At 39.1% G+C, this 15,159-nt stretch overlaps 1 protein-coding gene across 2 annotated transcripts in view; it reads right to left on the bottom strand.

Annotated features, from left to right (window-relative positions):
- The window catches only part of PIWIL2 (piwi like RNA-mediated gene silencing 2), a 66,948-nt gene extending 52,895 nt beyond the window's left edge, over positions 1 to 14,053 (bottom strand). For both annotated transcript variants that reach the window (XM_065947127.1, XM_065947128.1), the window contains exons 1-9: positions 13,862 to 14,053; positions 12,331 to 12,418; positions 12,028 to 12,166; positions 11,331 to 11,534; positions 10,619 to 10,729; positions 8,547 to 8,664; positions 7,969 to 8,093; positions 7,033 to 7,113; positions 6,647 to 6,760 (exon numbers count right to left, since the gene is read on the bottom strand). In XM_065947127.1, the coding sequence (XP_065803199.1) occupies positions 6,647 to 6,760; positions 7,033 to 7,113; positions 7,969 to 8,093; positions 8,547 to 8,664; positions 10,619 to 10,729; positions 11,331 to 11,534; positions 12,028 to 12,166; positions 12,331 to 12,418; positions 13,862 to 14,053 (1,172 nt within the window). The remainder of the gene's footprint in view (positions 1 to 6,646; positions 6,761 to 7,032; positions 7,114 to 7,968; positions 8,094 to 8,546; positions 8,665 to 10,618; positions 10,730 to 11,330; positions 11,535 to 12,027; positions 12,167 to 12,330; positions 12,419 to 13,861) is intronic.
- Positions 14,054 to 15,159: the final 1,106 nt, after the last annotated feature.

Genomic DNA, 15,159 nt, shown 5'->3' with positions numbered 1-15,159 from the left:
TTCATGAAATTGAAGACTTCTGTACTTCAAGAAAGTAAAGAAAACCTAAAGAAAAAGAAAAATTTCCAAATCATGTATCTGATAAGAGACTTGTACCTTGAATATATAAAGAAATCTTGCAACTTAATAATAAAAAGACAAATGATTCCATTTAAAAAGAAGGCAAAGTATCTGAGTAGACATTTCTTCAAAGAAGATATACAAATGGCCAATAAGCACAGAAACAGATTTTCTGTATCACTAATCATCAGTGAAATGCAAATCAAAACTATACCATTTCCAACCACTTGGAGGATGAGAATCCTAAACACAGATAACACATGTTGGTAAGAATATGGACAAATCACAACCCTCACACACTGCTGATGGGAATACAGAACAGTAGAGTCACTTTTGGAAAACAATCTAGCAGTTCCTCAAATGGAGAAACATAAAGTTAACATAAAGTTAACAGCAGTTCCACTCACAGATATTTACAGGAAAGAAATGAAAACACAAGTCCACAGGAAACACTTATGACTGAATGTTCATAGCAGTGTTATCTGCAATAGTTCTCTAGCAAAAACAACTCTAATGTCTGTCTCTAAACGAATTTATAAAACAAAATAAGATACATATCCATTCAATGGAATATTATTCAGGCACTGAAAAGGAATGAAGTACCAATACATATCACAACATGGATGAACCTTAAAAACATGCCAAGTCAAAGATTATTACACATATATTACATGACCCTTTTATATGAAATGTCCAGAAAGGTCAATTTATAGATATACAAAGTATATCAGTGGTTGCCTAGGTCTGGGGGAAGATGAAGGAATTGAGAAGTGATAGCTAAGAGGTGCAGGTTTTCTTTCTGAGGCCATGAACATGTTCTACAGTTGATTGTACTTGGATGTACAACTATGTGACTTATATTAAGCCACAGTTAAAATAGGTACTGAATGCTGTGTGAATCATGTCTGAATACATCTGTTAAAAAAGATCACACGTATTTATTACCTCACAGTTTCGAAGGGTCAGTAATTTGCGTGTGGCTTAATTGAGTGCCTCTGGTTCAGGGTATTTCACAAGGCTGCAAGCAAGGTGTCAACCAGGGCTACAGACATTTCAAAGCTCAACCAAAGAAGGTTCTGATTCTAAGTTCACTCCACTGGGCTGCTCCACAACCTGGCAACTGGCTTTCCCAGGGTGAGTGACCCAAGGCAGCAAGAGAGAGTACCCAAGACCGATACCATAGTCTTTGTATATCTCACCTCAGAAGTGACATCCTTTGACACCAAAAGCAAAGGCAACAAAGGCAAAATTAACAAGTGGGACAACAAACCAAAAAGCTTCTGCACAGAAAAGGAAACCATCAACCAAATGAAAAGACAACCTACAGAAAGCAAGAGAGTATTTGCAGGTCACATATCTGATAAGGGGTTAATAACCAAAATATGTAATAAACTCATACAACTCAGTAACAACAAAAAAATATGATTAAAGAATGGGCAAAGGATTTGAAGAGTTATTTTTCCAAAGAAGGCATACAAATGGTCGAAAGATACATGAAAAGGTGCTCACACTATTACTCATCAAGAAAATGCAAATCAAAACCACGAGATCACTTCACATCTGTTAGAATGGCTATTATCAAAAATACAAGAAGTAAGTATTGGTGAGGATGTGGTGAAAAGGGAACCCTTATACACTTGGGAGGCGATGTAAATTAGTGCAGCCACTGAAAAACAGTATGGAGGTTCCTCAAAAAACTAAAAATAGAATCACCATACGATTCAGCAATTCCACTTCTGGGTATTTATCTGAAGGAAATAAAAACGCCAACTCAAAAAAGATACATGCACTCAAATGTTTGCTGCAGTATTATTTACAAAAGCCAAGACGTGGAAGCATCCTAAGTGTCCACGAACAGATGAACGGAAAAAGAAACCATACTATTTAAACACACACACACATGAACATACAGTTCATGTATGTTCAGCTATAAGTATTATTCAGCTATAAGGAAAAGAAGGAAATCCTGCTATTTGGGACAACATGGATGGACCTCGAGGGTATTACGCTAAGAGAAATAAATCAAAGAAAGACAAATATTATACGACTTCATGTATGTATGAAATGGAAGGAAAGGAGGAAGGGAGGAAGAAAGGAACCAAACCTTCAATTCATCCATACAGAGAACAGGCTGGTGGCTGCCAGAGGCAGGGGACAGGAAATAGATGAAATGGGTAAAGACAAGCAAAAGATACAAATTTCCAGTTATAAAATAAATATGTCCTAGGAATGTAATATACAACATGGTGACTACAGTTAATAATAGTACACTGTGTATTTTAAAGCTGCTTTCAAATCTTAAAAGTTTACACCACAAGAAAAAAACTTGTAACTGGAAATGGATGCTAACAAGACTCAGTGACTTACTGTGGTGACCATTTCACAATATTTACATATATCATTATGCAGTACACTTGAAATTAACACAACATTATATGTCAACTACATCTCAATTTTTTTAAAGTGATATTCTATCTTATCCCTTCTGCCATATTCTCTTTTTTCACTGAAGTATAGTTGATTTACAATGTTGTGTTAGTTTCAGGTGTATAGCAAAGTGATTCAATTATACATATATATGTACTCTTTTTCAGATTTTCTATTATAAATTATTATAAAATATTGAATATAGTTCCCGGTGATATACAGAAGATCTCTGTTGTTTATTCTGTAATTAGTACTGTGTATATGTTAATTTTAAACTCCTAATTTATCCCTCCCCTCTTTTCCCCTTTGGTTACCATAAGTTTGTTTTCTATGTCTATGAATCTATTTCTGGTTTGTAAGTAAGTTCATTTGTAACTTTTTTTAATATTTCACATATAAGTCATACCATATATTTGTCTTCCTCTAACTTCATTTAATATGATAATCTCAAGGTCCATCTGTGTCACTGCAAGTGGCATTATTTCATTCTTTTTATGGGTGAGTAATACTCCACTGTATACGGTATCATCTTTACCCATTCATCTGTCAATGGATATCTAAATTGTTTCTGTGTGTTGTCTATTGTAAACAGCGCTGCTATGAACACTGGAGTAGATGTGTCGTTTCAAATTAAAGAGTTTTCTTCTGATGTATGCCCAGGAATGGAAATGCTGGATCATATAGCTTTATTTTTAGTTTTTTAAGGAACCTCCACAGTCTCCATTGTGGCTACACCAATTTACATTCCCACCAACAATGTAGAGGAGGGTGCCTTTTGCTGCGCACCATCTCCAGCATTTATTATTTGTAAAATTCTTGATGATGATCACTCTGACCAGAGTAAGGTGATATCTCATTGCAGTTCTGATTCAATTTCTCTAATAATCAGTGATTCTGAGAATCTTTTCTTGTATCTGTAGGCCATCTGTATGCCTTCTTCGGAGAAAAGTCTATTTAGGTCTTCTGCCCATTTTCTGATTTGGCTGTTTGTTGCCACTTTTCATTCATTAGAAATAAGTCAGGGATTTCCCTGGTGGTCCAGTGGTAGAGAATCCACTTTTAAATGCAGGGGACACAAGCTCAATCCCTGTTCAGGGAACTAAGATCCCACATGTCAAGCAGCAACTAAGTCTGCAGGCCACAAGAAGAGGAGCACGCACACTACAACAAGTAGCCCCTGTGTTGCAACCAGAGACACTCCCGCACATCACAACTAGAGAAAGCCCATGCGCCGCAATGAAGAGCTCACACACCACAGCCAAGATCCAGAATAGCAAAAAAAAAAAAAGAAAAGAAAGAAGTCAATAAATCCAGCCCACACTTGAGGTGAGGGCTAAGCAGTAGAAATACTGGGAAACTACATCTAGACACATTACAGGTATTCCTTGGAGACACTGCAATTAAGTTCAAGATGGCTACAATAAAGCAAATCACACAAAACCTTTGGCTTTCTAGTGCATATAAGGTTTCCCTGGTGGCTCAGATGGTTAAAGAAGCCGCCTGCAATGTGGGAGACCTGGGTTGGATCCCTGGGTTGGGAAGATTCCCTGGAAAGGAAATGGCAACCCACTCCAGTACTCTTGCCTGGAGAATCCCCATGGACAGAGGAGCCTGGAGGCTACAGTCCACGGGGTCACAAAGAGTCAGACACGACTGAGTGACTAAGCCCAGCACAGCACAATGCACATAAAGGGCTTCCCAGGTGGCTCTGTGGTAAAGAATCCGCCTGCCAATGCAGGCTCAATCCCTGGTAGGGAAGGTCCCCTGGAGAAGGGAATGGCAACCCACTCCGGTATTCTTGCCTGGGACATCCCATGGACAGAGGAGCCTGGTGGGCTCCAGTTCATGGGGCAGCAGTGAGCTAGACATGACTGAGTGACCACAGCACAGTGCACAATAAAGTTGAGTTTATACTGTAATTAGTCCATTAAGTATGCAAGAGCATTATGTCTAAAAATGTGACACATCTTAATTTAAAAAGACTTTATTGCTAAAAAATGCTAACCATCATCTGAGCCTTCAGCAAGTTGTAATCTTTCTGTAATAGTAACACCAAAGATCATCATAACAAATATAATCATGGTGCCCATAGACTATTTTGATGCAGGATTGCCACAAAACTTTCATTTTGTAGAACACTATAATGCATTGCACAATAAAATGAGGTATACCTCCACAGTGAAACTGCTGAAAACTAAAGACCCCCCCCCCAAAAAAGTAATACCTTAAAAAAGGTAACACTGAAAATTGATTCATCAATAGAAATACTTAAAGTACAAAATGTTTTTCAGTATATTGTGTAACATTACCAAAACAATTGTGATAATCCTAACATCATACCAAGATAAGTTCCAGAAGGTTTAAAACATTGGAAATAAAAATAAACAAGTAGTAGACCTGGGTTCCATCCCTGGGTCAGGAAGATCCCCTGGAGAAGAGAATGGCAATCCACTCCAGTGTTCTCGCCTGGAGAATTTCTTGGACAGAAGAGCCTGGTGGGGACAGTCCATGGGGTTACAAAGACCCAGACACAACTTAGCAACTAATACTTTCACTTTTTCAGACCTTTCTAAGCAGAGAAACAAAGACAGAAACCATGAAGAAAAAGAGCGAATTCAAAGACATCTATTTTTATTTAACAAACATTCTTGAACACTTATTATAGGCTAGGAATAAACTCAGTCTGGGTGTACCATGTGAGAAAAAGAAACATGGTCCCCACCATGAAGAACAGAGTCCAGAAGAGACAGAATAAACCACTACAAATTCATTCAAAAAAATCCAAGCCATCCTCCCTCTTGCTCTCACAGCCCACATCCCATCAGGAAATGGACTGGGCACTACTTTCAGATCACATCCAGAGGCCAACCACGTCTCACTACCACCACGGCTGCCACCCTCATTCCTCCACGAATTAGCACTATAGCTTTCTGCTAGCTTCCCCACTTTGACCCCATCCCACCAAGCCTATTCGCCAAGCAGTAATGAAAGGGATCCTTTCACAACTCAAGTCACACCGTGCCACTCCTGACTGTAAGCCCTATGTTTCGCCCACAGTAAAAGTGAAAATCTTCACAACTTACCAAGCTCTCCATCCTCAGTCCCTCCATCTACTCCATCTCCCCACTGCTCTCACCTCACTTGCTCTGCTCTAGCCAACCTGGTTTCTCTGTTGCTTCTCGAAGAGCCAGGCATGCTTCTAACTTAAGCCTGTACCTCAGCTGTCCCTCTAATGAGAATGCCCTTAGCCTGTATCTTCACCCGGTTAACTCCCTCACCTGTTCCAAGTGTTGGTTCAATTGAGCTTGACATGCCGCTTAAATGACAGCTCTCCATCCCAATGCCCCTCATCCCATGGACTCCTGATCTCCCCTACCCTGTTTCCTACCTGTTTTTTCTTCCACAGCCTGTATCATTTCTAGTACACTACACAATTTACTTACCGTGTTTATTATTTACTATTTATCTCACCTGACTACAATGCAAACTCCTTAAGGAGAGGGATCTTTGTTAACTGCAAAGTCCCAAAACCCTGGCACAAACTGGAGCTCTATAAATCCATGTTGATGGAATGAATGAATTTATCCAATAAGCAAAGATTCAAGAGCCTGATAAGCCTAGCAGTTATACATAGCTGGTGAGAAAATAAAGTAAGTTTTCCAGAGGCTAATCAATCAATATGTATTTAAATATATTATAGTAAATAGTTGAAGTCTAAAGTGTTTGGCCTTTCCATTAAGTAAATCCACTTCTAGGTACCCAAATTTAAAAAAAATTATAGATGCACACAGATTTATGTATAATGTAGGATTTCAGGTAGCCATTATAAGTTGTACACATCTGTATTTACTACAGTATATATTTACTAGAATAATATTTTTAAACAAAAACTCAGGATGTATGTATATTACACTAAGTCTTCTCAACCACAGACTTAGATACATTCCTCCTTAGTCTAAGCATAGCCAGTCTCTATTCAGATGTCTATCTTAGTAGGATTCACAGAAAGAGCACATCCATTCAGTATCTTTAATCTGTTCTACAATTTAAAACCCAAAAAAAACAATGGGCTAAATGTGTATTTATTAGCAGCTACTACTGAACTTCTCAGAAAACTGTTAACTTGTTAAAGGCAGATTCCCCCCATCCATCCACTCACATGATGTCGAGCACAGAATCATTCCGAATGACCTTATGGGAGACATCAGCTAGCAGGAAAAGACCTCCGTCTGTCCTCCGGATGCTAGCTGCATAGCCTGGCCAGATCTGCAATCTGAAGACACAGATGGCCTTTATCCTGGGATGCTAAAAGAACCAGAGATATTTCCATGCCCTCATTTGAGGCAATACTTTGGGCAGATACTGCCCCTCCCCAATAACAATGAGAAAGCAATAGGAAACAAATGAAGTCAGCATCACTATGAACTTAACAAAACAATTAACTCACAAATTGTACCTGCTATCATAAAAAACCGATACAGTGACTGCAATGAAAATTTTCTTTGTAGAACATTAAAAACTGAGGAAGAAGAAACCAGCACCAACCTGTGCTGCTGCAGCACCATAGCACTTGTAGGGTCATAGAAGTTTCTTCCAACAAGTTTCATATCCAAAAGTTTCATTACCCTGAAATAAAGAGTAAAGAATGAGTGTTCTAGTAGAAGATTTAAAAATAAATAAATAAATTCAAGTGCTCTTAGTTACATTTTCCTCTGGAAGCCTCAAAGGGCAGAAAGACTGATGCTCTTTGCACAATATAGCTTTTATGGACAGAACACTCTTACCAAAAGGAAAATAAAAATTACCAAAGCATTTATCTTGCTGTATATGCAAATGATTGCAGCATTTTCTCCTAACTAGGTAACCAAAAATCAAGTTAACTTCCCAAGCTCAATTTACATTACTTTACCCTATTAACTAAAAATAGCACAAGAGAGTCCACTTCTAAATTTGTGAATATCAGTCTGGCACAGGAAGTTATGTTTGTTCCTAGCAGTTCAGCTTACTAAGTAGAAATCAGGTTTTGTATTTTATAAAACAAGTGGTTTGGGAATAACAGTTTCATGAAAATTTGAGTTTTCAGAAGAGTAAAAATAAAAAATTATGAGCTATTTATATCCAAACCTTCAAAGGACCAAGAGAAATTCTAGCAAAAATTTTTACACACTACCTCTTCATGTAGACCCATCATGGTGTTTAATGTAACATCATTAAATATACACCATCAACATTTGCTTTTACACTTCCGGAATGAATCAAAGGAACCCATTCCCTTCTAGCCAACCACCTCAGATCTACTTTCATATACCCAAATCTGTCCAATCACCCGAGATAAGTTAGCCTTTAATGTCATGCATTTATTTATTAAATATTTCCAAACTCTTTATATACACACTGTAGCTTTAATATCATCCAAGGCTCCTGAAGAGCTCTGTTACAAAGACTGAGGTTAAAGAAAATAAGATTTCAGCCATTTCTCACCGACGGAATACAACATTGTAGAAGGGAATGCACAAGTCAGAACAGGGCTCCAGGATCTTTGTCAACTGAATCTTAATGGTGATCTCAGCACTGTCAGTTTTCCTTTGACTCTTTAACTCAAGAACCTAACAAAAAAACATATGTATGTAAAAGAAATGACATTACCAAGCCCTAATCTAATCCAACTTGTGTTCTAGAACACTAACATATCTTAATCATGTTTTATTCTTTTTTATTATTTTGCTGTCCACACTAGACAAATCACAGCAGGACAATCAGAATTTACAAGAGGATTTGGTAAGAGACACCCAATGGAGAACTAGCAATAGAGCCTCGTGATTTTGAAATCTTATAGTATTCTTTGTCACTGAGGTCAAAGGCTTCCAACCACTCCTCTTAAAGAGAGAAGGAACTAGAAAGAACTCATATATAAATAGTTTCTCAGTTTGTAATTTCTTGGTTGCAGAGAAGTCAGCCCTCCCTCTCACAATAGGAAAGTACAACCCAAATGTTCAGGGACACTATGATTTCCCACCACTCTGGCTTTGTCCCAAAGTGCATTTCCTATTTGGTCTCACTTGCTGAAGCTTAACAGGTAGATAGAGAATGGATCCATCAAAAGCAGTGACATTTCCGGTGACAGCTTGATGGTCCTTCAACATGCCAACCCTCATGCTTTTGCACTCCACGTTGGGGCTAGAAAATAAAGAGGATTTTACTTCAGTTTGACTTTACAGCAGGGCAGTAGGTTTGTTAGAGAAACAGTCACTTGTGACTACTGCTCCATCTAGTGGTCATACTAAACAATTCAAATATATCTATCTGACTAAAAAAGAACTCTTGACCCAAGGCTCACAGAAAATAAAAACAATCCTCTCTCAAACATAACTGTCTTAGCATGTCAGGGTACATTCTTCGACAGATTAGATCAGTGGGCCAAACAACTTCTACAGAAAGTTTTTAGAGGCCATATGGTCTCTGCTGTAACTACTCAACTCTGCTAACATGGTGCAAAAGCCTTATAGACCATAGGTAAACCAATAAGCAAGGCTATGTTCTAGCAACACTTTATTACAGAAATAGGCAGTGGGTCAGATTTGCCTGGCAGGTCTGTCATAGTCTGCTAATCTCTGATCCAACAACTGTAGAAATACACACTTTTAAAAAAATATATTTTTAAAAAACAGTATTATAGTCTAGACCATTTTTCATTCAACAATTTCAACTTTTTATCAATTCATTGGCACAAATCTTACAGTTTTGAAAAATTCCAATAGCTACTTTGTACAATGATTTTCCCATTAGATTACAGTAATGCACAACCTTATCCTACAGCTACGAAGTTTAAACAAATCCAAGGCTAAAAAGGGTCAAGCGTGTTCAAGTATGTGAAGAAAGATAAAAACTATAAAAAGTTCAGGTGGTAATCCAGTGCAGTCATCCCCAAAACTAAGCACTCACATGCTAACATCACATTTCAAAACACTTCTTCAAAAAAATTCATATTAATATACACAAGGCGTTATGCTCCAGACAACTTTTGAGTTAGTCATTTTAGAGCTCTATCATGTCACGGAATCCACAGGACGACCAGTCACTGTAGTGCATCCTCTCAGTATTCTCTCAAGGGCCTGGCATTCTCATCACATTGTAGCTCCAAAGGTCCGCAACTACAATCTCAAAATGTATAGAATCCACGCTGTCTCCACAGCCTGGTCAATGCAGACATCCATGAGGAGTCACATACCAGTTCTGTTTCAGGAACAGTCGCCAGTCCACTTTCCTCCCATTAACACCCATCTCTGTTCCTTACGTTCCAGAACAGGACCATTCTCACTACCTTCTCCTCCTGTGAGTTCAATTTCACCCAGTTTCTTGGCTCCTTCTCTTGTCATACATGCTCAGCTCTGGTTTCTCACCTCACAGAAACATTTAAAGCAATCCGGCTACCCTCTCTAATTAGTATTTCATTTCTCAATCATCTTACAAACGTTTAAAATAAGTGGCTAATTCACTGGCTATTTCTCATGGCCCATGCTCCCCTTTGTTCTTTTAATCTATTTTCTTTTCCTCCATATCACTAAAGAAAAGGAATACAAATACAGGTAAGTTAAAAGGTTATGAAGGGGTCTATGCGAGTAAAGGGGTTCCCAGGCAGTGCCCCTGGTAAAGAACATGCCTGCCAGTGCAGGAGACCCGGGAGACCGAGGTTCCATCACTGGACTGGGAAGATCCCCCGGAGGAGAGCGTGGCAACCACACCAGTGTTCTTGCCTGGGAAATCCCACGGACAGAGAAGCCTGGGGGGCTACAGTCCACAGGGTTGCAAAGAGTCCAGTACAACTGAGTATCATGCAAATAAAAGGCCTTGAACTTAAGTTTCATTAACTTCAAAGAAAATCCACTTCTAACTTTATGCATAAAATTGCGCCTATTAAGTTAAAATCTGGATAGGTAATATAGCTAAACAGACACACAGAAAAGTTAATTTCAAACTTATTGCAAGGATTTGAGTATTTGAAGTTCTGTAGGGGGGTAAATGCATCAGGAATTATACAGAAAACCAATTCAGTTATTCCTATTGAACTATTTCTTTACTGCTCTCTAAGAAGTAAATACGGGGCGGGGGGGGGGGGGGAAGCTATGAATACCTGAAAGTCACATGATATTGATAAACTGCTTCATTATGACACTGTATTTTGATAAGGTTCAATCCCAAAAATTGAGGTGTTCCTTTTGATCCTTGCTTCACAAAAAGTTCTCTAGAACATAAAAATAAAAAGTAAAAGCACCCACAGATATGAAAAACAAACAGCCCATGCCACAAAAATACAGAGAAAGCAAAGAAAGAAGGAAAGACATATTGGGGGAAGTAGTATTTTATAGGTACACAGGCCCTCAAGACATACAAAAGAAGCTTTGAAAGAAAGAAGGTAAATTCTTGCAATTTCTAATTAGAGCAGCAAGGTCACCGTATTCATCCTAGTAATATCACTAGAATAACTAGGCCAGCTAACTAAGAACAAAAGAATTAGTTCTGTAGAGAAAAATGAACAACTGCAATGTATTTCCCAGATAACTTCTTTATCTACAACATGACAAGGAATTATCTATGTCTGAATTGGGAAGGAAATGAAAAGCCATGAGTTGATTGATACATATTATCAGCACTAACCCCATTTCACCTCATCAGGAATTGTCTACCTCTTCTGTCATTCTCTCCACTGTCAAAAAACGAAACAAAAAACCCTGTGGTGCCTACCACCAGGGAGGACTTTAGACACAACGGCACAGGGTGTGCAACCCTCTGAGAAGGCCTCCGCTACACCATCCCCAAGCAGGAAGGCAGCACTCCCGACTTACTTCTTGCGCTCTGCAGTTCCAAGTGGAGGGCTATCAAGAGAGTATAGTGGGGCCTGGGGCAGAGGAGGCAGAGGTGAGAGCTGGGCAGGATCCTGAGAAGCCAGGCTGAGAGCACTGGGAGCCTTGTATATTCCTCTGCCTAAACCACCAGCTGCTCTTCCCACTGGTAACAAAGATGCATCCAAATTTCCTCTTCTGAGCATCCTGCATCGTTGAAGAGAGACAAATCAGGACTTTCTCAATCATGCTTCTATCTATGCTCCCAACTAAATGAGTCCTCAAATCTCATTCTTTCCCTGGAGGAGTCAGCAAAAGGGACCCAAGCATTGGGATTCTCTCTGAATCCAATATGCCAACAAGACTCACTCATCAATTAGTATTAATGTGGACTCTGAGGGCCAACTTCCAAAGCAGAAATTGAGGTGGAAGTCTGACCCACCTGGGATAAAGAATCACCACCATCAGTCTGACTTATAGCAAACAGGGTGGTGAACTGTGCTGTGGAAAACTGCTTTTACCTTGTTCAAAGACTGATTGGGTCAGTAGTTACTGACTACTTTTGGAAAAAGGCCATTCTTACCATGAAACCATGCACTGTTTCCTTGGGAGACAATATAACCCACTTTAGAGTTTCTCTTTGGACTTGGAGCTATTTCACCTAAATTTGATAGCTACCCAAGGGGGCAACTTTACCCACCTATTCCAACCAACGGAGGCCTCTGCCATCTTGATATCCCCAGCTGCCAACAATGAAGGATCCAGAAAAGTGGGATGGGGTTCTTCTTTGTCTTTGCATGCCATATTGGTAGGTAAGCCTAGACCTAAAATGCCTCTACCTAAAGGAAAGGTCAGATCCCAGCTGTAACTGAAAGCTGAACATTTTGTAAAATACAGTAATTTTTTTTGAAGATAAACTGTGTTAATTTAAGAACAAAGCAATGATCACATCAATGATCACATCACACAACATCACCTTTTCTCAAGTTAGTTTTCCACATACCTAAAGGAAGCATCTCCCGTTTCAGAGGGGTCTGGGATGCTGTTTCAAGGCCCAGTCCTCGGAACATTGAGACTAAACCCACAGACTCCTACAGAAAGTCAGAGAATCATGTTACTCTAAGATACAGTTTAAAAGGCCAGAAATATTGTTGGTTTTCTTCAAACCTTGGTAAATAATAAAAATCGTCCACTTCAAATTCTATAAATGTCAAGAACAAAGGATAAAAGTACCTCATAAAAATTGTTTAAATTCTTATGGTTTTCTTTAAGAACACTTATAACTATGCCATATTAGGCTTTTAAACATAATTATAGTTCATGATTTTATAAATATAGTTCATACTAGGTTTTTAAGCATAAATATAGTTCATACTTTGGCCACCCAATGCGAAGAACTGACTCATTAGAAAAGACCCTGACACTGGGAAAGAATGAAGCCAAGAGGAGAAGGGGATGACAGAGGATGACATGGTTGGATGGCATCACAGACTCGATGGACAAAGTTTGAGCAAGCTCCAACAGTTGGTGACGGACAGGGAAGCCTGGCTGGCTGCAGTCCATAGAATCGCAGAGTTGGACAGGACTGAGCAACTGAACTGATAGTTCATGATTTAATGTAAGTATTCCAAATAAAACAGAACCACTTTTCTAGTTCATTTCTGTACACCTAAGGTAAGAGGGCACAAGCATACCAGCTAATAAATTTTCCCAAAAAACATGTAATTTAAGGGTATCAGAAGTCTTGGGGTTTTGTGTGTTTTTTTTAAACAATCCTCAACAAGACTTGTTACTGTTTTCCTGTGGCTTGGAAGTTTACTACTGTCACACCAATCAGAGTCGCACATATAGACTCAAGCAATCCATCTGAGTGAAAACACAGGATTACTGTCATCAGTGTTTCTTTTTATAGAACAACGTTACATCTAACATGGTCAACACTACTTAACATGGTCACAACTGCATTATTAGGTTCTTCCTATATCTGCTAACTCTCCATTCTTTGAAATTTGTTAATCACAGGCAAAAAACAATTTAAAAATTACTATATAATCAGGAAATTAAGCATGCACATCCATATAAGTATATACACAGCAGTAACAATAGCCGAAGATCCTTTTTTTCTTTAAGATTTGGGCAAAAAGCCTTCTGAAAGGAACTATTCTTAACAATTATGACCTCAGAGGCAACGGTGGCTAATACCATAGAGTCCAACCCACAGTGGAAATCTAAACACTAAAGGCTGTATCTCTAAACCTGTCAAGTATGTATGTACATATTTATACTTTTAGAAGCCAGGAAGCTAAGCCATTTACCCAAGTCCATCTAACATTCATTATGAGGCACTTTTTCTAGACCTGCAATTCAAGAACTTGAAATATATTCCTAGAAGATGAAACTACTTGTTAAAGGGGGAAATAAAAACAACCCTTGCTTTCATATGGGGCTTCCCAGTTTCCTAAGTACTCTGAAATCCATTATTTGCTCTAACGATAAGCTGCATGCTGCTACTATGTACACAGACATGATCTTACCTTTTGCACTGGCTCACTCTGTGGACTCGGCTCCTTTTGCTTTCCAAACACATGGCCCCTGCCTGCAGGTCCTGCCCCGCTCAGAGATGGGTCCAAAGGTTTTGGAGCTTGTGGCCAAGAGCCTGGCATCCGCACAGACTGAGATGGGTGCACGGGAGACAGGCCCCTGAAGCGTGGTCGGATAGGATCCATTGCAAGGCTGCAGAGGACATGGGTGTCAATCTATCCTTGCTAATTACCTGCCATCATTCTATAGTTTACATGATTCCCAAAGGGTTTCCTTTTCCTTCACAACAGACTCACAAAGCATTAAAAAAAAGCTACTTTGGATCAGACCAATGATACTCCTATATTATATTCACAATATATTATATTCAAAAGTTTCTACTTAGCCCAGAATGTTCTAAATACTCTCAATCAGAAATCTCTTAAAGGCCAAACCCTCCTTAATTTTACTCGTATTTACTCATAGTTTCTACCCAAAGAGCTTCTTTGAGAACTGAGTCCTGCAGTTAACTACCAGTTGTAGCAGAAGTATTTTTTATGTATGGGCATAATTTTACTTTATAAGTAAGTATATAGTTAACATATCACAAAAATTTTCTGTCAATAAATAAATATCAGTTTTGCTTTATTTTGGGCCTCTCTACCAGGGATTTAATCTTTTTTCCAGTCTGTTTTCATAGTAAACTATTCCATCTCCTCCTTGATTCCTTAGTGTGCTTCTTTGAATCTTTATCCAATTCCTTTCGACAGAGCTCTTTTCTCAAACGCTATCAGAACTGAGGTCTCCACCATATAGACCTTTCCTGATTTGAGCCTAGGATTCCTGCTTAGTCTCACAGGTGACATTTAACACTTGCCCCTACCCTTAAGGTAACCGGGGATGATGCTCTTCTCGGCCCACAAGTCTCAGACTCACTAAGCCTTTTCAAAATCACTTTATATAATCTACAGACTTCAAGACTCCCCTTTTTTTAGAAGGCCATGCCAGGCTTCCCTGGTAGCTCAGCTGGAAAAGAATCCGCCTGCAATGTGAGAGACCTGGGTTCAATCCCTGGGTTGGGAAGATCCCCTGGAGAAGGGAACTCCAGTATTCTGGCCTGGAGAATTCCATGGACTGTATAGCCCCTGGGGTCGCAAAGAGTCCAACATAACAGAGCAACTTTCACTTTCACAAGCATATAGGATCTTAGTTCCCCAATTAGGAATCGAACCTATGCCCCCTGAAGTGGAGTCTTAACTACTGGACCCCTAGCAAAGGCCCAGGACTCCTTCTTTCAGGGGCTCCTTTTCAC

Source organism: Muntiacus reevesi, chromosome 10 (assembly GCF_963930625.1).
Source record: "Muntiacus reevesi chromosome 10, mMunRee1.1, whole genome shotgun sequence".
In the NCBI taxonomy this organism is placed as follows: domain Eukaryota; kingdom Metazoa; phylum Chordata; class Mammalia; order Artiodactyla; family Cervidae; genus Muntiacus; species Muntiacus reevesi.
This window is presented reverse-complemented; position numbering and strand designations above follow the sequence as displayed.